We start from the raw sequence: 26,524 nt of genomic DNA, 5'->3' as shown, positions 1-26,524 counted from the left end.
AATTAGTGTGTAAAAGAAAAAAGCTGTAACTTGAGAAACAGAAATATTGTTTTACTATTTCCAGTTTTGTCTTTGCCTCTCTTCTTTCTGCACTATTTCTGTCCTGCACATCGCCTCTGTCACATTTTCTTTCCATCTGTCTTCCTCTTGTCCTCTTCCTTTATCTCTCCTCCACTGTGGATTGTTAATTAAAGGTTCCAGTGGCGTCTTGGCCAGGGACAAGGACGCTGCCACGCCAGCTCCGCCCCACCACCATCATCAACATCAGCCTGCCTGGCTGCCAGCACACAAGCTGCTGGTTAAATTACTGTGCCGACAAAATCCAACCAGACAAAGATGCAGGATGATGCAGGAAGTTTGAAACCTAGATGAGGATTTTAGGCTTCAAGAGTTTACAGACGTGCGAGGCTCCAGTCTCAGAGCCCCGCTTCAATAAATACAGATTCAGACGACAATCCTGCAGTACTACAATCCTGCAGTACTACAATACTGCAGTACTACAATACTGCAGTACTCTGCTGGTCTGACTTCCTCTGCGTGGGTGTTGCTCATTAGCTTCCTTCAGGTGCAACGGTTTTAACTAGGGATGGGAATCGAAAGCTAGTTCTTGTTTCAATTCCATGGAATCATTCGCCGCTTTTACAAACGATTCCTTTATCGATTCCAGTTGGCGTGAATGACATCACCACACACATTGCATTGCTCACGCGAGCTACGCAACTTGCGTGGTGATGTCATTCACTGGTCAGCCAGCAGGAAACAACAAACGCTTGTTTGGTGACATTTCATGAGAAAGGATGACAACAGGGCAACTAGCAGTACTTGCAAAGAGGAGGATCCTTCCACTGTGCAGGAACATCTGCACACAGCCTGCGATAACTTTGAATGAATGTCGCATTTTCGATCTGCTCCAGTGACTCTCAACCCAGCAGCGGTGGCAACGTTAGCACGTCCTCTGCTGTTAATACCGCCGGTAGCTAACCTGCTAAGGCTGCCTATCGTGTTAGCATCATGCGTCTCATTGTAAAACCCAATATTACTAACTGTTAACGTTAAAGTTAACGTTAACACACTTCTCATGTGTTAGGGTTAGTTGACCACGACCAGCGACGGAGTCTGACTGTTAGGTTTCCTTTTTTTTCCCAATGAGAACCGATAAGAGCATCAATTAAGAGCCGAATCGTTGAGCAGAATCGAAAATGCAATTGGAATTGTAAAAATCCCTAGTTGTTATGTTCTAGCAGCACCAAGAAAGACCGGAACCCTCAACATGTCATGTATGGATTCACAAATCTGCTCCAACACAACTGTGTGAAGGTGCAAATGTGTGTGTGTGTGTGTGTGTGTGTGTGTGTGTTTTTCGGTGCGCACCATTTTTCTTATTCGTGTCATGACCATCACACCTCCCATGTTAGCAGCCGCAGGCGTTCCTCAACCCCCCCACAAGAACGTAGCTGGCACGGCTGCTTTACACTTCTGGCTGAAATCATCACATCAGGCATGATAGCAAGGCGGTGCGGGACTGGCCCGCTGCCAGGATGAAGAGGGGCTGTGGAGGGGGCAAGGTTAATAAAGGCAGATGGTATCTACTTGGTAAAGATTGTTCTCGTTCTCAGGCAGCAGCTCACCACAACTCAGAGCACGGAGGTGTAAAACTGAATTATTCCTCCTGGAACTGTCAAAGTGTCGCTGCCATCATAGAGTAAGAACAACTACCTCAGGCTCACTACAGCTGGCGGGTCACACACGGGGCTCTGGAGCAAATACCAGCCTGTTGTTGTTGTTTGGTAGCATGTAAACCCTGATTTATTCTAGAAGGATCACATTTCAGTTCATCAGTTGCCTTTCAGCACAAGACATCAAGATGAACGATGAAAACACGGAGTCTTGGCGAGTGCTAACAAGAGAGAGGGACGCAGACGTCTGCTGGGTCAGGTGCCTGAGTGTGTGTGTGTGTGTGTGTGTGTGTGTTGTCCTAGACGAGCCTGCTGACTGTCTTCCAGGAAATGAACACAGACTGCAAAGCTCTCGCACACCTACAGTCTTCACGGTGCTTCCAGTGAATGCTTCTGTGGCTCTGAAGCGTCCAGGCCTCCTCGTTACTCTCACCAGTCGTCAATGACACATTTCTGTTGAAGCACAAGTAGCGCTGTGTGACAGGAAAGTCTGGTGTCACAGCCTCTCACTCATTGAGCGTATTCCTCTACTCCCTGTCTAACATATTCTCTGAGTTTGTCCCAAACATTGTTCAGCGTTGTCCTGCTCCAAGCACAGAACAGCAACTTCTGTCCACACGCACGAACGTACAAAATCAAAACTAGACGTTTGTGTTTCATATGAGGAGCTCTACCTATGGAGAGGGGGGTGAACGCTGGGGCGCCTCCCTGCCGTCATCAGAGGCAACAGGAGCGCAGCCGGATCTCTCCTCCTGATACCAGCTTCATCTGGTACTCATGCTCACCCTCAGCCCCCCAGGAGTGTTGCGAGATGGTAGATGGGGAAGTTAGGGGCAAGGCAATCACCACACCCCTCATTCTCTCTGAACCCCCCCACACACACACACATCCCCAGCCACAACTACCAACATCCATCAAACACACCTCCAAAACAAACCCTCCCCCACCAGCTGTTTAGTCCTTCCCGACGATTATTGTTATTATTTTCATTCTTGTTGCTGTTATCATCATTGTTATAATCATCATCATCATCACTTTTGTTTTCATGAAGTGTGTTAATTATAATATTCAGTGTCTTTGGGCAAAATGGAAATAACGTCTTTTTTTCGTCATGTCCTGACTTGGGCAAAAACTAGAGTTGTGACTAAATCAAGTATACGTGTATTTTTACCATGTATTTCCACGTGTATGCAGATGGGGGGTGTCGGGGGGGCTGTGTGTGGCTGTGGTGGCTGGTTCTCTGAGCGCGGAGGAAACGCCTGGTGGCGTCTACACAACACGACTGAGCTACAAGCCTGAGATCCAAGCAGCGAGTTATTTAGCGATGCCACCCACGAGCCGCTCCTGCTACGGTGTATTTTCAGCTCCACGTGTCCTCATGATAACCCCAACGTCTGAAGATGAAGCAGAGACGCAGCACAGCACCGTCACCTCACTGACTGATGGAGACCCGAGCCTGCTGCAAGAATAACGGAGGGTACTTGCACCACAACAGGTCAGGTGACCTGCTGCAGTGACATCACTGGCGTGGGGACGACTGTGAGCTCTGCCAGAGGTCGTGCCCCCCCGGAAGCCCCACGTCTTCACTGATCAGGTAATATTCACATCTAATATTCACATCAGACTTGGAAGAGTGCAGTTACTTTACCTGCCTCAGGCCGTCCTTGCTGCTCTGCATGATCCTCAGGGCGTAATTGGACCGCTGGCCTTTGCTGTTGAATTCAATGTGTCCTGTTAGACCTTCCAGTTCTACCTATCAACACAGAGACAGCCACACGTTAAAGGCCTCGCCAATAAATCCTGCTTCCCTCTCGCCAGCAGCAGCAATTAAAGCTCCGACTGGAGGCCACATTAGCACTTCTGGCTCACTATCAGTTTCCTGAAATATGTCAAATTCAAAATAATATGAAGATGAAGCTGTAATGTTTTCAAATTACAGCAAAATAGCAGAGCCATCACTCAGGTCTTTGTTGTTGGGGAAAGAAAGCCAAACAGTCCGATATCGAATACATGTCACATCGCAGTGCTTCGATAGCCCAGTCACTTCCAGCCTTCCTCACCAGCAGATTAGCACAGTTTATTCCCTGACAGCTCGTCTTTATCTCCCTCTCTGTTTGTCTCTCTGCATAACGGAGAGATGATATGAAGTGACCTGGTGGATCAGAAGTGTATCGAAGATGAGAGCGCCAACTAGACATTACTACCTCTGTTAAAATAGCTGAGCCCTCAAACACACAATTGACAAGCAGCGAGTAAAGCAGTCATGAACGTCTCATCAAGCTTCGCTATCTGACGTTCACGGACGCCGTTTCCTGCCCTTTGTCTTCCTATAAGTGGAGAATAACGGAACAACAAAAACACTGGAAAAGGCTCACGATCAAAGGACACTTTGTCAAATACTCATTTTCCTGCCAAAGTTTGATGAGCGCATGAATACATGAACCACTCTGATGTCTGGTTCGTACGGAGCCCCAGCCAACAGGTCACCAGTTGAGCGAAGCATCATGCTGGACACAGCATCTTGTTTTCAGGTGTAAAAAGACCCTGAAACCTTCAGCAGAACCTTCAGAAACCTTCTTCACCCCAGAAACCCCTCAGCACTCCCATCACCATGGAAACCCCACCAACTAGGTGGTGGACACATGAATTCCCTGGTTCAGCAGCCACAACTCTGCTCGTGTGGCCTTCTAGTGCCAATCACGACTGGAGGATCAGCGGCGCCACGGCCCACTTCATGTCCTGCTGCTCCACCGTCCACCTCAGCCTGAACCCAGGTGCGGGTGTTTTTTCCGAGGGGTCATGACGTGATCAACCTGCTTGTTGCAGTAACACTGACCATGCAGGTAAACTGATGGCTGCACCTTGATGAACGAACGTGAGACACGAGAGAGATTCAAGGCCTCATCTACGCAACCCTCAGCAAACAAGAGTAGAACCTTTGCCAGTGTCACTAAGGTGTGTGGGGGCGCTGCAGTGGGCTACTTTCATCAGCCTTACCATCCTCAGGTAATTCATCAGGCTCGTTCCATGCTCCCAGATTTTGGAGGACTTGCAGGAGAGCTGAGTGGCGCCAACATTTTGGCTGCGGTTCAACTCTTGGACCGCTGCCACCACCGCGTATACCGCATCAAAGAGAAGAGCCGAGGAGAGCTGGGGGGGTAGAATATATTAAGTGTACGCACACAAACTGCAGAAACACAAAGCACACAGTGTAACATGTCAGCGGCTGGCGGTCAGTGAAGGGTTAAGCTTTCCCTCGAGTGGCGGCGAGATTATTCACTTAGATCATTAAAAGAACTCTGTTCTGCTGACAGCGTTGAAAACCGTCTCTGTCTCTGTCTCAGGGAGATTCTGTCCTTTCTGCTCTTATTCCCAGGGAAGCTGGCACACCCCGGCCATTCCCATTACCACCTGACTCTCTCAGCCGGAGCCAGAAGAGTGGGAGCGGCAGCCTTCTCTCTCGTCTTCGCTGTCCAAACAGCCTCTTCGTCGCTACCGCTGCATCCTGCTGTATGTACATTGGATTAAAATGCATGAGGCCCTGCATTATCAGACCAAGACCCAATGGTCTGCATCTGTGTCAGGGAGCGAGAGAGGATGCGTCCCTGGCATGTGATGTGCCTGGTGCAGCGCTCAGGCCCAGGAACCTGTGAGGAACACGTCTGGCTGGTGGAACACCTGAAGTTACAGCAGTGGGTTAGTCAAGGTTAAACAGCGTTTCTGATGATATTCCACACGTATGCATTAATGTCTGTGACGTGAAGGTCTCTGCATGCTGCTGACACTCTGACAGGTCCGGAGCTTCTTCCATTGTTCATATCTGAGAACACAAATATCTTTGCGGAGCCACAAGATCAGTCAAATGAGAGTTTATGGGCTGAGGGCCATTGTTGGAGGTACGCGTGGCGAAAGAGTCTTCAAACAGTAGTCAGTGAAGGGTGTGTAGTTGGGAAGCCTGTCTCGGTTGGTGAACAGCAGCTCCAGACTGAAAGGGACTGAAGACTCAGTGCCGCAGTTGCAACTGAATCCGTAAATAATTTGTGCTCCTGAGTTCTGTTTGATTTTGACGGTACTTCGGAGCTCCTGAGATTGTCGGTGGCACGCGTGAGCTGCACTCATTATCTCTAAAACCTCGCAGCCTTTTTTGTTTTGTTTGATCTTCTGGAACATGCAAACAGACATGCGCCTACTCACATCTTAGCCTCTAATAAAGATGTGAAATATATGTGTCTGTGTAATTATTTTGCTTTTAAGACTTTGAGATGAGAAGATAATCATCATCCTACAACTGCACACCACGTAAATGGAACATTATTTGCTCTACAATAATTTCTCTCCCATAAAAGTGTCCTCTTGTGAACCTGCTGATGTAGAATCCCTTTATGATCGACTGGCTCCATCACGTCTTTATCTTGAAACGCATTAAAAGTAAAGAGGTCAGACAAGTGCGTTTGCTGTTTACTGTATGAACCCAGTCCATTTCCCTCACACCTATTTACTGTCACAGTGAGGACAGCAGATACGAGTGTGTACACTGCCATGAGTTAATCACTTCCTTGTACTCGTGCCACCGGTCTTTATTCTCTCTGGTTATTAGCTAATTAGTCACAAGCTCCGGCTGCTGCAAGCTCAGACGTATCTGAGTGACCTGCTGTGATTTCATGCTGCGCTCTGACCCGCCGCCACCTCTTTCATCGCCCAGCGTGTGTACAACAGGAAGGGCTGATGGATGAATGGACCACCGTGTTGCAATATTATGTTTCATTTTCACTCCAGTTCAAACACAAAGAGATTTATTCACTAATTGAGTGAACGATTTTCTCCCAATGAAACCTGTGATGTAACCAGGAACTGCCAGTAGAAGCTGCATTTTTTACTCACATGCGTTATTTCCTGCTCTGTTTGTAATTATTTCTAAATCTTGTTGAAAATTATATATTTTATTATTATTTAATTGTACTTTCTGACCCACATATGTGGTGTCTACCTGCTGGACTTTGATGGACTTGATTGAAACAGGATACAAGGAGAGTAAAAGGAAAACCGGCCAGGATGTTGATAGAAACATACACAAAGAACTCATTTTGTCAAGTTTTTCCTGAAAGGGTTAAATGCATGTTCCATTTTAGCATTTCAAATCTGGTTCTGGATCAGTCCCAAAACCTAGTCAAGTTGTTGTGTCATTGACCAGATTTATTCCTGACCACCCTCAGCGTCGCGAGTTGTTACCTGTACCGTATCTACCTGGGTGTACCTGTGATGACCTATCCCGCTGACGCTGACGCCACATGATCGTCTTAGTGGAGGTGAATATTTAATATGATGTTGGGGTGAATTTAATGCCACTGGAGACGTAACTAAGCAGCGAACTTCGAGGAGGAATTCAAGAGCTGGCGACGAAGGAAACGTCGTCCGAGCGTGGGACAGACGACGTTTCCTGCTGTGACACCATCGGAGGAAAGAGGCTGAGAGGGATTATAGAGTGTCAGAGAATCCAGATTAATTGGGTTCCCTTTAGAAAGCAGGCGGTTTCAAAGAGTTGGCTCTCGTCACGTTTATGCAGGTAGTTTATGACATTTTACTTGCTGAATCTCAGTGAAAATTCAAGTCTGTCTCATAAAGTAAGTGTGATGAAGCAAAAACAAGAATGAGGCACAATTTTTCTGCCTGGAGATGCTGACTGAAATTAAAGCAGTGGTGAGGCAGACTAAGACAGGCGCTCGCTACATGATAGCTTCTCTACTTATAAACAGCCTGGTGATTAGAGGCTGTTTAACTCCCTCACATATGCGCAGCGCCGCGGTAAATGTTGAGCTCCAGACACTGTTGAGACGAGAACTTTTACTTTGCATTTCCTCTGAGGCGAGACGCCATTATACATGTAACCAAGAGGGCGGCAAACGCCGCTAATGAGCTGTCTGGAACACGTCTTGCAGCAGTAAACTGATGAATGTCATCGCTGTATATTTCTGTCATTTTTAGTGACGGTATTTTAGAGGAGTAAATAAGTTCCTTCACTATTCTTTGTGTGTGTTGTGTGTGTTGTGTGGACTAACTGGAGTGCCAGCGAAGGGTGCATGGTCACAGTTCTCCTGCCAGGAACGGTTGAGGCTTAGCACAAAATCCTGGAAGAAGGGATGAGTTTTGTTGAAGACAGAAAACCCAACTATGTTGACGCGCTGGTCCACCACATCGTCCAGTCGGAGTAAAGAGAATTCCTGCAGGACAGAGGGAGACAGAAGGAGATGAGCTGTCAGTCTGCCATGATGGACCGAAACAGCTTGACATACTAAAAAGGAGGAACACGTCAACACACGTGGTTGCATTCAACTGAATTAGTCTCCATTTACGTTCACTATCGTTGCTGTTGACCGATGCGAGAAAGCTGCAGTTACTGGTCACGTCCTCTGTGCGAGGTCATTTCCTGACACACAGGTCTTCATATGAATGCTCACAAGTTTGATTTGAAGAGCAACAGACAGGAGGAGGCTGAGAGACACTGGAGACAGGAAATGGGGAAACAGAGCGAGGACAAGACACGAGTCGATAAGACAGATGGAAATCCACGGCATATTGAAATGCTCCGGGTCAGGATGAGAGAAAAACACAGGCATTTGTTTTCTTGGCTCTTCTCCTTTGAGGCGGAGCTGGAGACAGAAGACAGGCAGAGATAGAGGGGGGGCAGATAGCTCCTGAAGGTTAATGGAAGTGTCAGAGCCCACTCCCCCCTCAGGTGGTCACCTTCACCTGCCAGCCTCTGCGCCATCCAGTTGTCATATGCAGGATGTCTGTCTTCTATTGAGGCCAGGGATCCTGATGGTAGGAGGGGGGTGGCGGTTGGAGGAGGGAAGGTTGCGTTTAGGTGTGTGTGAGGTGAGGGCGCCCAGGCGTGTGAGGAGTGGGTTGAGTGGGAAGCTCATCACGTTCTGATTAAACAGATCCTTCTGGCAAGCTGCATTTGACGTGAGACTTCACCCAAAAGTGCATCCTGATGCGCACCGAGGAAGCTCCAGCTCACAGGGAGGTTCCCAGCCAGCCATGATTATTTAGCTTGAAGCTAACGGAGACTCACAGCTAACAGCAGCTAAACCTCCCAGAAACGTCTGTTCAGCAGCTCTCCAGGTGGCCGGTTGATCCAGATGGAGGATCAGGGATCCACCAACACTGCGACTGCTAGCTTCAAGCTAAATATACATGGCTGGCTCTTTCTGCATTTTGTCCATGAGCTCTGTGCCTATTTGAGAGTACTTCAAAGACAAAGACACTTTAATGTATGTCCGTGTTCTTTGTGTAGTGAAACCCACCTCTGGTGGACACAAGGACGAGCCAAGGTGATTTCATTCTCTGACTGATGAGCCAGCAAACATTCACTCCTGCTGCCACAAACATTTCACCACCGTTGCGTCATCACATGCTACTGGAAGTCTCAGCACACATGAACTGCAAGTACTTTGGAGTACAGTGGAGGGAGACAAGTAGTATTGACTCCATACATGTTAATGCCCCCCCCCAGCTGAAAGCCCCCTTGAACACATTGTGTGTTGACGAAAGCAGGAAGAGTAAGACACAGTAGAAGAGAATGTTCATGCTTGATGGGAGGACAAGGCAAAGCAACCAGGAGGCCCGGAGCGTTTGTGGAGGTGGTGACGGCGTGTCTCTCCTCTGGAACTGCTGGAGAACATTTAAAAACATATATTCAGTGAAAATGGCAGCCTGGCTCGGTTGATGTGGTTCAGCTCCTCAGTGCCACAAAGGTGGGAGGTGGAGCCCTGGCTGCTGCAGCCACTCAGCTTTTTCCCCATCATTGCATCACTGTGTGCCTCTCGAAGTCTGAGATGAACGAGTGAAGCCAGTCAGCCACAGAACGAATCAAACCGGTCCAGCAGAGTTCTCACCCTCAATCCCACTGCCAGCCATTAAGGTTTCCTCTCATCCAGATTACTTCCTCCTCTCTGATCCAGGTGAACTCCTACACCTGCGACTGCCCTCCTCAGCTGGTCACTGCCCTCCAGTACCTAGTACCTCTAGCAGTTCTGCCCTTCTCTCCTGTTTTTTGACTTATACCTTGTTCCTGGATCATGTTTTTATTGTAACCCTCATGAGTTATGAACAAACTTCAGCTTCAGGAAAGACTTTTCCCTGCTGAGCACGGTGATCTAATGTCTGCTTCCTGTTTACTCTTAGCGACTTCCTCCAAGTGGCTACAGACGTACGATGTGCCACAGGACAGTGAGTCGTGGTACTGAGCAGGAGAACAAAGAGAGATCCCAAAGATCAAAGCAGAGGTGATAAAAGACTAGATAAACCCGATTTTCATTCCAAACAGAGATCAAAGCTCAGTTGTGAGCCGGTTCATCGGCTCTTCCCCAGTTTTGGGACTGGCCATATAATGACTGGCTAAGTGCACCTTAATAGTTCATGAGAGGGAAAGCTGTGAAAACGATACAATCATTATGCAGCCCCCCCCCCCCCCAAGGCAGCCTGCATGCACACACCCACACACGGGAGGAAGGAACCCCTCCGACTGAGAGACTCGGCCATCACAGCGTCACCAGCGTGTCTGAGGAGGACCAACGGCTGCTTTTGTTTGGTCTCCTTAAGCTGCTATGGTATTTTTGTGTGTGTGTGTGTGGGGGGCGTGCGTCTGTGTGTGGCCGTGTGTGTGTGTGTGTGTGTGTGTGTGTGTCGTTTTAAATGTGTCTTTTAATGGTCTATTCTGTCTTATGCTATTAATGTTAAATTATTTCAGCACTTTAAGGGATTGTACTGCAAATTTCGTCGTACTGGTACAATGACAAGACAATTCATTCATTCAAATTCATTCATTCATTCATTCAGATTTTCAGAGAAGACACACACACACACACACACACACACACACTTCACATGAACAATCACATGTGGCTGCATACTAAACAAGAGGTGTGACATGGGCTTTGCTTAGTGGAGGACAGTTGGTTCTCAGCAGTGGGGGGTGGCCACAGCGACCTGGAGGGTAGAAGGGAGCAGCAGAGACCAACTGTCATGACTGAAGGGGTGATGAGGGCAGCAAGAGGAGGAGGAGGAGGACAGGGAGCTAGAAGCTGAAACAGGGGAGAGAGAGAAGGTGAGAGATTAGTTGGCACTACTGTGGGCTTAAAAAGCAGTGGGGGAGAAAGGGAGAGAGCGACAGAGCAAAGACAGGGTTGGGGGGAGGGTGTGTGTGTGAGGGGATGACAGCCTGGCCAAGGGCCCCTGACTCCGGCTGTCACCTGGAGATCAATCAACACCTGGGACCTGAGCCAGCCGACCAAAAAGTGTTGCTTCACTTTTGCCACTCAGTCTGCAGACATGTCTCCTCTGTACGCTGCAGTTCCACCTCCTCTGTTATTCTCTTTGATCATTTTTATGGAATTGTACATCATTTATCCTCATCACGGTTTCCTCTACCTTCACCTGTTCACACCAGCGTTCATGTACACAAACAGCCCAACGTGTCACCAGTGGCTGTTTATTGATACAGTCAGCTTCACCGGTGAGTAATGAGATCCCAGGAGCTTGTGGGATATCCTGTCATGAACTCAAGCCTACACACACACACACACACACACACACACACACACACACACACACACACACACACACACACTTCACACTGGTGGAAAACCACCATCACACATAAAGAATTATAAAACACAGAGCAGAAAACTCTCTCCAGATAAAGGAGCTTCTTTCAGCTCTCTGTTTCCTGAGAAAGGAGGAAAACGTGAAGATTAAGGTGAGTCTCCAGGCTCCAAGGACATCAGCTGAATGCATCTCTGCTGCTACATCGTACAGCCTCCTCCTACTGAACCTCAGGTATCTCAAATGACTCTTCACACATCTGAGAAAGTACAGACAATATATATAAAACTTTGAAACACAAGTTCAGCTGTATGGGGAACTCTTTTAATGTGTATGCATGCTGTGGAGGGAGTGTTAGATTTCTTCTTGTCACTTTTTTCATATGGCGAATGTGAAATGTCTCAGTATTTAATGGAGTTTGAATTATCTGAGTATTTGTTTGCTTGAAGAACTTTGCTGCAGTGCATTAAAATTCAGTGTCGCCTGCTGAAGTTCAAGAGTGGAAGGAAGGAAGACCGCAAGAACGTCAACTGAGTCTCAACAATTAACAGAAGCCACACTTTGAATGACTCACAGGCAGAATTTTTCCAGAAATCAGAGTTGTCCCAAAGACAGTCACAAAAGTAAATGTTACAAAACACAAGAAGAGCAGAGAGAAGCTGCAACCAACACATTGACACATAACCATCATCAAACATGCAGCGTGTCCAGCAGCATTTGCTCTGTTGGAGATTGGGCTCATCTCAATCTGGGTCCAGGTTCTCACCCTGCTTCCATTCTGGGCTCCACCAGCTGCGACAGGGACTAGTTTCTCTGGAAACATGTTGCTGCTCAAGCTGAGGCTGACACGCTGCTGCTGGACACGATGAGCTGAGACATGCTGATAATGAACAGAGTTCATCAGTCACGTCCGATGCAGTGATTGGCTATTGATTATTTCTCGTTGCATGAGCAGCTAGCAGGAACTCAGATAATCATCATGAGATCCTCCATTTTCTCCCTGGTTGTTGCTCCCTCTTTCTCCTTTCAGAACATTTCATCCAGTTTTATACTCCAGGCTTGGAAATGTGGCTCCACAGAAGACCGCATCCTTGACTCAGACACTGAGGCCTAAAATTCATCAAGGTAACTTTACAAAGTAGCTTTTTATCATCAAGGAACACTGCTCTCTCTAGAAAGTGCCAAAACCTCTCATACCTTTGATTTTCCACATTTAGGTTATGGTCATGAATTTATTCTAGTTTACAAAAGAAGAGGAAAAGAAAAAGGTCAGCAACAAATTGTAAAATTCAGCAGCTAATTCTTATCAAACCCAGGAAATGAGAGCTAGTGTTCGTGGCTTTGCAGTGGCCGACTGTAACTTTGAGGATAGACTTCTTTGTTTTCTCCTTTTTTAAGCACTAAATGGTTGATTGCCCTCGTCAGAATTGACTGCAAAACAAACTTAGAAAAGAAACCTCACTCGTGCTGCACGAGCAGAGCAGCGCAGGTTCAGGTAAAGGCAGAATAACCTGAGGTAGCAGCCCCCTCTGTGGGCCAAGAGAGGCGACGGACATGCGGACGCTTCAGGACTCGCATGCAGTTTGGAGGCACCTCATGACTCCAGTTTGTTTTTGGAAGATTCCTGCAGCACCTTCAGCAATCATCTTACCATCTTAGCCACTTAGCTGCTGTTGCATCCAGCTGCTCCACAGCAGCAGGTGAAGCACATGCATCTGTGGGGCAGGGTCACAAGCTCTCAGGCCTGCACACACTGGTTTCTCTTCCTGTTTCCAGGCTACTTCTGTGCATCTTCAGTGAAAATCATGTATGTCATATGACATCACAGCGACATACATACATGCTTTGAGTAGGCGGGACAGCCAAACCCTTGGGGTGTTCGTGGGATCTTACTGGTGATTTTCCTTTATCTGGCAGCGTCATTGAGTTTTAGTTTGGGGCGAATGTCTTTCATGGTTGTATCAGCTGCCATGTGAGTTCCAGCTGAGCTCTAAAGCCTCCTGCAGCCTCCTATGATGTTCCAGCACGTTTGGGATGGAAGTAGAGGGACAATTACCAAAGTCAAGCCTCCTAACTTATTGTGAGCCTGCGGTGTTAGCGGACGTTAGTGGAATATTCTCCGCTGAGCGTCACCGCTGGCCTCCTGCGGCTGCATATGACCTGCATGGCTGTATTCCAGTCACACTGTGCATCAGGCCACTAATCGGTCACTCAGATTGTCACACTGGCATGTTAGATTCATTCGGTGAGATCAGCGTAACCCTAACGCCGCATCTACCTGGGCACAGCAGGCTGCTGTTGATACATTAGCTGGGTTTCAAAGCTTTTAATAGCCACATACATCAAAACAATCTGGCAGCATTCCTGCAGTGTTGGAAACAAATGAACAATTTCAGTCCACTATTCATAGAATCGTGTCGGACCGGCAACACTAACAGCCTATTTGTGAGGCACAGACCTCGTGCCCAGAACCACTTTTAGGCTGGTGGAGGCCAAAAAGCGCCATGAATATTGTAGACACTGACATATGTTTGCTCCCTTTCTTTTCCAGGAAGCGACTCATGCAAATGTGAGCAGGGTTCCATGAAGGAGATCACAAAAGCAAATGTTCCATGAGTGAAAATGAACCCTTGATGTAGACTTGAGAACCCCCCTTTGATTCCTGTCTGGGGGGGCATCAGGACCCTGCTTATCTTTGCTGCTTTTAATCACATCTTCATTTGCTTCATTTTAAGTGTTCCACCCGTTCTTTGTCCTCTGCTGCCAATTAAACAAACAACTTAATAGGTGTTCTGCATTGTGATGGAACTCAGAACTGCTGCAGGCCATCTGATTAAGGAAATGACACTGATACTGTGATAACACCACACACTAATTAAGTTACATTAGATTAGGAACTTTGCTCGGGAGGCCTGAATTTTAGGAGCACCCACATTAAACGGCAAGTTAATCAAGGGTTTGTGGTCTGAAGATTCTTTACGGTCTTTCTGAACGATCACTGCTAACTGCAGAGCTGAAATGACGAACAAAAGAGACGATGTGGAGGAGCAGCGCTGGTCTGGGTCGCTGATCCTGACTGGACGTGATCAGCTCAGCCAGCAGCTCAGTCCAGTGGTGTTGGGAACTTCCTCTCTAGATTTGCCTTTTCTGGCTTAATAATCTTACTACAGTGACGGATTCCATCAGAGTGAAAGCTCCATCAGGATACTTCAAGAAGCAAAAGTTGGACATGATATTGTCTTCAAATGTCACAAAGGACTTTCTGGTCGATGCTCGGTGTGTCACAACGGGCGTGTGCATGTCTGCATTCATAAACACACAGGAGGGTACGCAGCAGATGTGACGGTTCAAGAGGTTCGATAGGGATGGGACGTGAAATTAATGAAATGGGGTCAAAAAACCCAAATGAACAGAAGAAGATAAACTGTTCACTGTTCAAACATTTTTCAATGTCACTTAGCAATTAACAGACTCATTAGTGCTAAGTGCATGCGTGTTCTTGGCAACCACAGACATGCTGAAATTGTAAAGGGGAGAATTTGCTCCTTTGTGGGAGATCTCAGCTGACAGCAGCGGGGGAAGGCTGGGATGCGGGGTGTAAAGTTACCGAATCCTGCGGTGACTTCGGCAGCTTTGTAGTTCATTAAACAGGACAAATCAGGCTCAGGACGGCTGGTTATGGAAACGTTAAACACTGAAGTGGAATAGAAGGTAGAAGATGAAAGAATTTAGGGAAGCAATGAAGAATTGAGAGCAGCAAAGGAAAGAAGGGAGCAGAAGGAAGGAAGAGAAGCCCAGCGGAGGATTGTGATGACAGAAGGAAAGTTATAGAGCATGAAAAGGAAGTCAGGTATGGAGTCCAATTTCAACTTTCCTAGAAAGACCCTATAGTAAGCTGTGAGACTCAAGCCCTGGGATTTGGAAGATAATAGGCTGTAATACAACTGTCAACAGTGAGTCATCCAGACTCGGGCTCGGAGGGAGAGTTTGTGGTAATAGGGCTGACGCACAGCAATCAATACAGCTGAGGCCTGCACACGTACAGAGGTCTGCAGCTCTGCTCTCAACCGTTTACCTTCATTTACACAAGCAGCCGGCCACTGTCCGTCTAATCGGTACACATAAAGAGACCCAAGCACTTCCAAATTTTATAATTTTATGGTAAGCAAGTCTTGCCAGGGAGTGTGTTTTATTATTGCTGGAAAGTTACGTTTGGCTGATGAAGGCCGACTCACGTCAGGTGATTGGAGGTGTCTCGAACACACTCCTCTATCGCCAAAGACGAGGGGCACAACGCTTCATTTTAACAACGATTCGATTCGAATCACAATTCATGGTTGCCGATTAATTTCGAACGATATGATTCGATTCGATTCAGTGTCTTGATATTGATTCAGTAACTTTTTGCCAAAACTTCAACTGTTGTGACTGTGACATAAATACCTGGATCCTGGACAGTTCAGGCCAAGTTTCATAGATCTCTGCTGTTTGTTGTAAGGGAATCATGTTTAAAATCATGGATATTTGGATTTTGAGTGTAATTTCTTTGGCCCGAGCTGAGTTTCGGCCAAGTGTCTTTGTAAACATGTTCACGAGACTCGAGCTTCCTGCAGAGCTGCGTTACCTCGCTCTGCTGCAGCAGCGGTAACGCTGGAGGGGTTGCCTGGACGGTCCTGGTCCTGTGAAATCCCATGGCGCCTCAGTAGGTGGCTGAACAGATGAGTCGTGTTGCCGTTGTTTTTATTTCACATGTACATATTCTACAAACAGCGACCGACTTATTTCGAACTCCTCCGTCTTTATAAAAGCCAAAGTGTTTCCATACTCTTGACCGAAACGATGGCTGGAAAATTTCTCTCTCTCCTCTGCCATCCGCCATGCTGTGTTGTTGCTGAGAGTTGCGCTTCTGCCGGTGCGTGCCGCTGACGTCACAGACAGGCAGACTCAATCGAGTAACGTTTAACGTGTCTAAAAGCGCCAAAAACACACAATCTCTCAAGTTTGCTGTGCTTAAATCCAAGGTACATTTTCACAGTAACGATTTACTTGATTCCTTTTCCATTTTTAATCGATATGTGTCATTCGGAAGGCCAATTTGCTGAGCACAGATCGATCCAGTTGAATCTTAGGAAGAGAAACTGATTCATCGATCTACAGATGAACCAATACACCCCTACCAAAGTCCCTCTGAACCTGCTTTACATCATCACTGCACAAACGTTGGAATGCATTTGAACAGTTTCAGCTTTAGCTTCTGGTCATCTCAGTACATTTAAGACATGCGCGTCAAAAACTCTAGACGTTTCAGTGAAAGTTGGCAACTAAAAACAAAACAAAAGGAATTAAACATAAAAGCACATGACATGAATCAAATGGTTCTGTAATTAGTTTAGGGTTATGGTTTGTCTCACTCTGAGCCTCAGCTTCAGGGGGAGCAGCAGCTTCAACCTCAGTTTCAGAGGGAGCAGCAGCTTCAACCTCAGCTTCAAGGGTAGCAGCAGCTTCAGGGGGAGCAGCAGCTTCAACCTCAGTTTCAGAGGGAGCAGCAGCTTCAACCTCAGTTTCAGAGGGAGCAGCAGCTTCAACCTCAGTTTCAGAGGGAGCAGCAGCTTCAACCTCAGCTTCAAGGGTAGCAGCAGCTTCAGGGGGAGCAGCAGCTTCAACCTCAGCTTCAAGGGTAGCAGCAGCTTCAGGGGGAGCAGCAGCTTCAACCTCAGCTTCAGGGGGAGCAGCAGCTTCAACCTCACGGTGGTTGTAATCGTACAAATGTATTACTGGGATACAAAAATCCAAACCCTTTCAATCAAACCCAACAACAGGAAGAGATCTCTTGTCCCGACATGTTAACCCTCAAAAGCAAGGGACACAACAGCAGAAGCTTCTTCATCAGTGAGATGGTCATCTAAACAAGCCAGTGACTAAATAATGAAACATCTGAGTCAGACTCTGGCCGCTGATCTACTGTGCGACCTGATATGATCATAATTAACTGACTCGTGGTGTCAGTCGAGCATTCCGTATCGGACTGGTGTCCCAGTGCTTTGGTTCCCTAGGATCAGTGGGTAGGTGAATGTGTTCTGGAGGAACAAGAATCTACCACTGAGTATCCAACCAGCAGCCTACTTCTATCTGTAACCACGAGGAGCGGCGGTGACTTAGTTGGTGGTGACACTCACCGTTAACACCTGTGCGATGAGACACAGGTGGATGATGGTGGGATGGAAACATATAAGAACCCATAATTATGAGCCAAAGCAGAACTGGAACATTGGCAGGGCTGGAAAATGTACCAGGATAAATGCTGAGGCTCTTTTAATAAATAAAATATGACAGGAGGAACTGTTGACTTTTATACAAGTATAATAACAATACTCCTAATAATAACAATACTAATACTACTGCTAATAATACTACTGGACAACACGATGGAGCAGTGGTCCTCACTGTGGCCCCCCATCAAGAAGGTTGTGGGTGGAGCCCCGGCTGCAGCACGGGGTCTTTCTGGGTGAGTCTCCATGTTCTCCCTGTTCCTGCTGGGTTCTCTCTGGTACTCCAGCTTCCTCCACAGTCCAAAGACATCAAGAGGGACCAGGTTAATCCAGACTCTAAATTGACCGTAGGCGTGGCTGGGAGAGCCAATGGTTGTCTGTCTCTATGTGTTGGCCCTGCCATGGACTGGTGACCTGTCCAGGGGGAAGGCTGCTGGGATAGGCTCCACCCCCACCACCCTCAACAGGAGGAGAGGGGGAACATGGATGGACTACTACTACTACTACTACTACTACTACTACTACAACTACTACAACTACTACTTCAAATCATTATTACATCATTACTAAATGTCCAATTTGGAAATTAATATTGGCCCATAGTCTGAACCTCAAATTAAAGTGTGGAAAGCTGATATGTTTACATGTATCCACACACACACACACACACACACACAGAGCAAATGTAAATCTTGGAAAAGTGAATTGTTGTCTTTGCATAACAACTGAGCAGCCAGTACACAAATTTTTTGTGACACAACAATGACATAGTTTACATTCTGGCTGGTTGCAGCTCTCTGTTGTCACCGTCCACGCAGCTTATTACCTTTTCTATTACTCAGTTGATTGATTCTCAAACTCTGTGTCTAAACAGGGAAATATGAACTTTACATAAGCTGTGGAGGGGAATTAATTAAATCCCAATCATTTTCACAGTCACAGTGGCTGCCCTCTAAAGCAGTTTGACTGACAAGAGTTTCAGGATTTATAAGTCTTCTGAACCTCTAACACACTGCAGATGGAGGAAAAGGTCGATGCTCCCTGCACTCCTTCACATGTATGGGCCAAGGCATTTTACCTGAACAATGAACACGTGAAATTGAATTCTGTATCACCTGGACAATAATCAAGGCCATACAAACCACAAAAAGAATAGAAACGAGCAAACATAATAGGGCCTGAGCCTGAAGGTACTTATAAGAGGCCCTAAGGCCTTAATGAGACATTTCCGTGGAGAGAGAGTGCTAGAGAGAGAGGGAGAAATGGATGCTGTTTTCGTTTTGTGTCAGTTTGTCTGTCTTCGTCACTGAAACCACGCTGGAGAAGATATTCCGTCATGTCACGTCAGACAATAACGTTTTTCTGATTTCTGAAAGAGAGGGGGAGAGGATGCTGGCAAAAAATTGACAGCAAGAAATAAAATAAATGTAATAATTGAAGTGAGATGTTTGCGGAGGTCAAAGGACACAGACTTATCTGATCTGTTCATCAGAGGCACCGCTAGCCATGAAAGCACGAGGAAGAACTGGAGGCATGCTGGGATCAGAGAGGACGAGAGCCAGCAGGCCAACCGCCTCATCAGCCTCTGTGCTCATCTCAAGAGAACGAGGGATGAGGGCAGAGCAGGGTGATGTCAGCCGGACCAGCTGACTCCACAACCCAAACATCGCCAGGAGGTCTGGGATAGTGCAGGCGTGGGTTTCTGCTGGAGTTAAAAATGCAGCCTGTTGCAGGAGGACGGGGAGGCAGCTAGCAAAGCAGGCTGAGTTGCTACGTGTGTGTGCGTGTGCGTGGGTTTATTTATACCAGCTTTTATCATTGTGTGTGTCCTTCTGTGCAGTCAGGAAGTGCAGGCAACTCTTGAGGAACTGGGGCCTGACAATGACTGCAGTGACAAGAGGAATCACGCGTGTGTGGAGGGAAATGGAACATGAACAAAACAAACAGGCGGAGGGTGTTGAACGAATGGCCTCAGCTCTGCAGAGACCGATAATATGTCAGCCAGCGCTGTGTGTCAAAGCCTGTTTTTGATTGTTTTCTGTGCGTGTGTGTATGCACACGCCTGCATGCTTTCAGCAGCACTCAAACTGACATCACAAAGTGAAAGTGTGGCGTGTGACGCGCTGCTGAGCCAATCGCAGGCTCACTTAACCTTCAAATGACATTAGGCTTCCCGTCAACACATGATGAGTCTTCGCAACCTGATTTGATCCATGCAAACCTCCTGAGGAGCTCAGTCCCACCACGCAGACCATCGCCCGTACAGGTGTGTGTGTGTGTGTGTCTGTGTGTGTGTGTGTGTGTGCCTGCTCCTAGCTTTGGCACTATCCAGTACAACTGATCAATGATCAGTCATGTTTTCAAGATCGTCTCATCTGCTCAGATGTTACTATTGATCGGGGCTGTTACCAAATAACAAGTAACAACATGCACAAGTATGAACCGACTCGTAACTACCATCTAGAGCGTAACGCAACCTTCAAACATCACTAACATGCAGTCTTATGTCATCCGGCTAATCGTGCCTCTCTCACCGTTTCTCAGCAGAATGTTAAATAAACTGGTAATAGAATAAAAAAAGCAGAACTGAAATCAAGAGTGAAAGAAGTCAGACCCATAAGTGGGCTTGACAGCAGCTGTGAGACGCGATGGGAGCAGCGGAAGGACGTTGATGAGCATCTCGAGATGATTCGGGGGAAACAGATTAGGCAGGGGAGCAGTCTGGCAGATCGTTAGTCAGGGACGTCAGGACCTCCGATAAATGAAGTGTCAGCACAGCCGGGGAAACAGAGGAGAGGAGTGATAGATGACAGAGGGAGAAGGCACACAACGGAGGGAACACTTAAAAAATGTATGTCTATAATCTTAGAATCTTAAACCTAAAAGTTTATTTTAGATTTGTGAGGGAATGTCTACATCAATATTTGACCCATGCAACATAGTAGCTGCATATTTACTCCAACATGCTCGCACCAACGAACACTTTCATCTCTCATCACAGGCGCTTCTGCTGCGTGACTGATCAACAGCTGCAGCACATTTCTCAGGCCTTATTTTGAAACTGCACAGAAAACTCATGAATAATAAATGCAATCAATTTGATCTTAAATAAGGAATTATTAATCCTTGAATCATTTTAATTTAGGCATCACAGCAGGATTGACCCTCACACCTCAGATACAATACATCATATGATGGAATAAAGCAGAATTTAAACATATCAAATCTGACGGTGTTGTACTGTGTGAAGCAGAACATATCCACTTTTGTTTCTTCGCTACAGGCTCCTGCTACAGGCTCCTGCTACATGCTGCTGCCACAGGCTCCTGCTACAGGCTCCTGCTACAGTCTGCTGCGACAGGCTCCTGCTACAGGCTCCTGCTACATGCTGCTGCTACAGGCTCCTGCTACATGCTCCTGCTACAGGCTCCTGCTACATGCTCCTGCTACATGCTCCTGCTACAGGCTCCTGCTACATGCTGCTGCTACAGTCTGCTGCTACATGCTCCTGCTACAGGCTCCTGCTACATGCTGCTGCCTGAGGCTCCTGCTACAGGCTCCTGCTACATGCTGCTGCCTGAGGCTCCTGCTACATGCTGCTGCTACAGGCTCCTGCTGCATGCTGCTGCCTGAGGCTCCTGCTACAGGCTGCTGCCTGAGGCTCCTGCTACATGCTCCTGCTACAGGCTCCTGCTGCATGCTGCTGCCTGAGGCTCCTGCTACAGGCTGCTGCCTGAGGCTCCTGCTACAGGCTGCTGCTACATGCTGCTGCCTGAGGCTCCTGCTACAGGCTGCTGCCTGAGGCTCCTGCTACAGGCTGCTGCCTGAGGCTCCTGCTACATGCTCCTGCTACAGACTCCTGCTACATGCTGCTGCCTGAGGCTCCTGCTACATCCTGCTGCTGCAGGCTCCTGCTACATGCTGCTGCTGCAGGCTCCTGCTGCAGGCTCCTGCTACATGCTGCTGCCACAGGCTCCTGCTACAGGCTACTGCTACATGCTCCTGCTGCAGGCTCCTGCTACATGCTGCTGCTGCCTGAGGCTCCTGCTACATGCTGCTGCCACAGGCTCCTGCTACAGGCTACTGCTACATGCTGCTGCCACAGGCTCCTGCTACAGGCTCCTGCTACATGCTGCTGCCTGAGGCTCCTGCTACATGCTACTGCCTGAGGCTCCTGCTACATGCTACTGCCTGAGGCTCCTGCTACATGCTGCTGCTACAGGCTCCTGCTACATGCTGCTGCCTGAGGCTCCTGCTACATGCTACTGCTGCCTGAGGCTCCTGCTACATGCTGCTGCTGCCTGAGGCTCCTGCTACATGCTGCTGCTGCAGGCTCCTGCTACATGCTCCTGCTACATGCTGCTGCCACAGGCTCCTCCTACAGGCTACTGCTACATGCTGCTGCTACACACTGCTATGCACAGTCTTGCTACACACTCTTGCTAGGGGCTACACAATCCTGCTACACACTCCTGCAACATGCTCATACTGCAGACACACACACACAAGCAGGCACAGTCAGACACACACACATTCAGACACACACACACACACACACACACACACACACACACACACACACAAACTGGTTCTGTTTTCTTATGAGATCAGGCACGTTAAGTTAATTATGTTTGTACCATTTCAGTATCTTCCAGAGTTAATGAGAGGCTGTGCTAGCAAGCTATTCTCTAACACTGCTACAATTGAAGACGTCAGGATTCAGATAAATGTAAGCTAACAGGAAATCATCAAAAGCTAAAAACTCTGTGGTGCCGACAAATAAAGCTCAGAAAATGTTCCCAGACACAGCAGAGAAGAGTAAAGCCCTGCACCTCGCAGCTTCTCTGCACTCTCTCTCTTTTTATTTTGTGAACACTGTCAAGTTACTAAGACAACAGTGGGAATGATGCCTTCTGTCCTTGTAAAGTACAAGAAAACAAGACCTAGCTAAACACTAAAGTGCTCAGGAAAATAAATCAACACAGCGAGTTAGTGAGAGGAAAGATGACTAAGAACAGTTCTGAAGCTGCCTTTCATTCTTCAGTTTCTGCTCCCTTCTAGAATTGATATCAGCTTATCATCGTTTCTTAATTTCATTCTATGCAATAAAGGCTTTCTGATATCTGATATTTAGAAAATAAGCAGTTGAGAGATGCATTCTGTATAATTTCATCAATGCATTAACCGAAATATCAATCACATGTTCTATTGTTTGATTTTAACAACTGCTCAGTATCCTTTTGTTTCAGTAGCAGTATTTCAACACAGTTATAGTATCTTTACTGCAAAAATGGTTGGCAAGGAGTAAGTATGTTTGGTAACAGCCTGTGTCTTCTAACACAGAGGCTTATGCAGGGCGGCCATGATAATTTTTATGTGCAAGTCAAGTTAACGGGAGGATCTGGACTGGACCCGCCAGTCATTGACACACAGCCACCATGGGGATGTTGGAGGCTGTTTCCAGTGAATTTAGCTCCACCCTCAGGCTCAGCCAGTTGGAGATGTGATGGAGTTGATCTGAGCTGCTGCATGCTTGTATGTTAATTCTCCACTGACTGATAGTTAGTTATGTGTACTAACTCTGTGTAGAGCTTGAAGGCGCGGCCCGCTAGCTGCGCTCTGCTCCCAAACCTCTGGCTGTCCTCAGCTGCTGCTGGAGCCTGAGCGGCCCACGCCTGCACTGATATTCCAGTTTGACAGGTTTCCCAATGTTGGAGCTGCCGCTGGGGCCGGGAGGGTGAGGCTGATGCCATCAGGGTGTGCTACTAATTAAGTGCCTGGAAGCAGGTGTGTGTGGTGGCACCACAGCCAGTGAGAAGGCTGTGTGTTCACACTCATCGACCTGTGAGGGTCACACCGCCCAGCTGAGACAGAGCATCTCCACCTCTGCAGCTGCCTCCCCAGAACACTGCTGAGGTGAGCAGAGGAGGGCATTAGACCTCAAAGGTGCCTCATTTCTCTGTGACTTCTAATCCTCCACCAGGTGAATTAGCCAGATCACTATCACCACCATGGGTGGGAGATGGGCAATGCCATCAAACTTCAGTGCTTACAAAGGGAGGCTGGAGAACAGAGAAGAGCGGCAGAGGTGGAGGGAACTGAAGCCATCAGAAGAGAAAGAGGTGACAGGCTTCAACTCCACTACTTAACCTAACCAGTTGATGCAGGACCACCTGGATGATGGCTGGTGCGGGACAAAGAGGCGAGAAGGAATCCTCCCTATGGTATGTGAGTAGCTCTCGGACTGGGAAGCTCTGGCTCAGGTCCCTCGGATGGTGTGAGGGCGCTCGCTCTGTTAGTTACGTATGAAAGAAGATGAGCAGCACCAGTTGCCACACATCGAACCCACAGCTGTCGGTCCGGAATCAGACACCTGCTTTGCTTCTTCTGCTTCAAATACAAACTGCCATGTTCCTCAAATTTGCCTTCAGGGTTTTAATAAAAGTGCATCTATGTGACTTGTAGCTTGAGATGCATAGCAACAGTTACTAAGCAACAGAAAAGCCACCTTGAGTGGCCAGTAAATCCCAGTCACAGGTAATCTATCACCAGCACAGCTGAAATGGTGGCTGTTATGAGCTCAGATAAAGAAGCTGTGATGGCGTGGAAGAGTTGATCCAACGATGAAACGACCTTGGAGGAGAGGATGGAAACACAAGCACAGTGCTGGATGAAATGTTTCTGAGTGAAAATGGGCTGCAGGAGCAAAGAGTCGTAATGAAACTTGTTTCTCATCCTCTTCTTTTATATAAATGTGTGTGTGTGTGTGTGTGTGTGTGTGAGAGCGAAAGAGAGAGCGAGAGAGAGAGAGAGAGAGAGAGAATGATGCAAAACTTGCAGAGACATTTGAAAACCACAATTAACTGGATGCATCATTTATTTCGACAAGTAAGGGGACCATGGTGGTTCTATTCTCCATTCCCTGCTTCCACATTACGTCCGAGGCTGCCCGGGGGCGCGCTGCTGACCATTAGCGGGGGCTATTAGTGATGTCACTGAGCAATGGGTGGATTTAAAGAAATGGCTGTGAAAGAAGTGACAGCGATGAAGAGTCCTCATCTACCATGTGTCCACTAACAGGCATGGACGACCAAACCAGAGGAGAGTGATGATGGAGCTTGACTCCAAGGAAGGCAGGTTAAAGGGAGAAGAGGAAACCGCATGATAATAAGAGATGCCATTATGTCAAAGCTGCGGAGGAAAAGATGGCGGCAGTCCACTCTTAATGAGTCATAACTCAGCCTGATATGAATCAGCTCCATGGCTACGAGAGCCAAGTGCTCTGAACCCCATTCATTACCATTAGAGAGCAGCTAGCAGGTGAGTTTACAAGCCCAGCTTCAGTTTCCAAGACAACACGTCTCCCCCCCCCCCCCACACACAAAGCTGTCTCTCTATAAACATATAGTAAAGTGTGGTAAAGACCAGTTAAGTGTACCATAGTATATTTTAGTAGTACAGTGAAGTGCAGTATAGTATTATACATTATATATCATGCACTCACTGGCCAGTTTATTAGGCACGTGTTCTGAACCCGGAACGCGCCTCCAACACGCCACAGTTTGAGTGATTGAGTGACACAGACGTGTTCAACCAATATCGCACCAGACAGACAGATGCAATAATTATCATAATATTGAAATTACACTCACTGGCCACTTTATTAGGCACACCTGTCCAACTGCTCGTTAACGCAAATTACTAATCAGCCAATCACATGGCAGCAACTCAATGGCTTTAGGCATGTAGACATGGTCAAGACCACCTGCTGGCGTTCAAACCGAGCATCAGAATGGGGAGGAAAGGTGATTGAAGTGACTTTGAACGTGGCATGGTGGTCGGTGCCAGACGGGCTGGTCTGAGTGTTTCAGAAACTGCTGATCTACTGGGACTTTCAGGCTCAACCATCTCGAGGGTTTACAGGGAACGGTCCAAAAAGAGAGAATATCCAGTGAGCGGCAGTTCTGAGGGCGAAAATGCTTTGTTGGTGCCAGAGGTCAGAGGAGGACGGCCAGACTGGTTCCAGCTGATAGAAAGACAACAGGAACTCAAATAACCACTGGTTACAACCAAGGTGTGCAGAAGAGCATCTGAACACACAACACGTCGAACCTTGAGGCAGACGGGCTACAGCAGCAGAAGACCCCGCCAGGTGCCACTCCTGTCAGCTAAGAACAGAAAACTGAGGCTACAACTCGCACAGGCTCACCAAAATGGGACAGAAGACTGGAAAAACGTTGGCTGGTCTGATGAGTCTGGATTTCTGCTGCGACATTCGGATGGTAGGGTCAGAATTTGGCGTCAGCGACATGAAAGCATGGATCCATCCTGCCTTGGATCAAGGGTTCAGGCTGCTGGTGGGGCTGTACTGGTGAGGGGATATTTTCTTGGCACACTTTGGGCCCCTTCGTACCAATTGAGCATCGTTGCAACACCACAGCCTACCTGAGTGTTGTTGCTGACCACGTTCATCCCTTGATGACCACAGTGGACCCATCTTCTGATGGCTACTTCCAGCAGGATAACACACCATGACATGAAGCTGGAATCATCTCAGACTGGTTTCTTGAACATGACAATGAGGTGACTGTCCTCCACAGTCTCCAGGTCTCAACCCAGTAGAGCACCTTTGGGATGTGGTGGAACGGGAGATTCGCATGATGGATGTGCAGCTGACAAATCTGCAGCAACTGCGTGAAGCTATCATGTCAATATGGACCAAACTCTCGGAGGAACGTTTCCAGTACCTTGTTGAATCTGTGCTACGAAGGGTTAAGGCAGTTCTGAAGGCAAAAGGGGGTCCAACCTGGAACAAGCAAGGTGTGCCTAATAAAGTGGCCAGTAAGTGTATATTATAGTGTAGTCTAGTACTGTTGAGTATTGTGTAGCAAAGGAATTTGGGCACAATCGAATAATAATAACAACAATAAAAACAACAACAATAATAACGACAACAACAACAACGGGGCTGCATGG

General features: G+C 47.5%; 1 protein-coding gene across 6 annotated transcripts in view; it reads right to left on the bottom strand.

Annotated features, from left to right (window-relative positions):
• The window catches only part of grik4 (glutamate receptor, ionotropic, kainate 4), a 262,496-nt gene that overhangs the window by 47,321 nt on the left and 188,651 nt on the right, over window positions 1-26,524 (bottom strand). For all 6 annotated transcript variants that reach the window (XM_086215336.1, XM_086215335.1, XM_086215338.1 and 3 more), the window contains 3 exons: window positions 7,733-7,894; window positions 4,674-4,826; window positions 3,325-3,429 (listed from right to left, as the gene is read on the bottom strand). In XM_086215336.1, the coding sequence (XP_086071462.1) occupies window positions 3,325-3,429; window positions 4,674-4,826; window positions 7,733-7,894 (420 nt within the window). The remainder of the gene's footprint in view (window positions 1-3,324; window positions 3,430-4,673; window positions 4,827-7,732; window positions 7,895-26,524) is intronic.

This window comes from Aulostomus chinensis, chromosome 10 (genome assembly GCF_037954235.1).
Source record: "Aulostomus chinensis isolate RoL2024-O1b breed Wild chromosome 10, RoL_Achi_v1.0, whole genome shotgun sequence".
Classification (NCBI taxonomy): Eukaryota; Metazoa; Chordata; class Actinopteri; order Syngnathiformes; family Aulostomidae; genus Aulostomus; species Aulostomus chinensis.
This window is presented reverse-complemented; position numbering and strand designations above follow the sequence as displayed.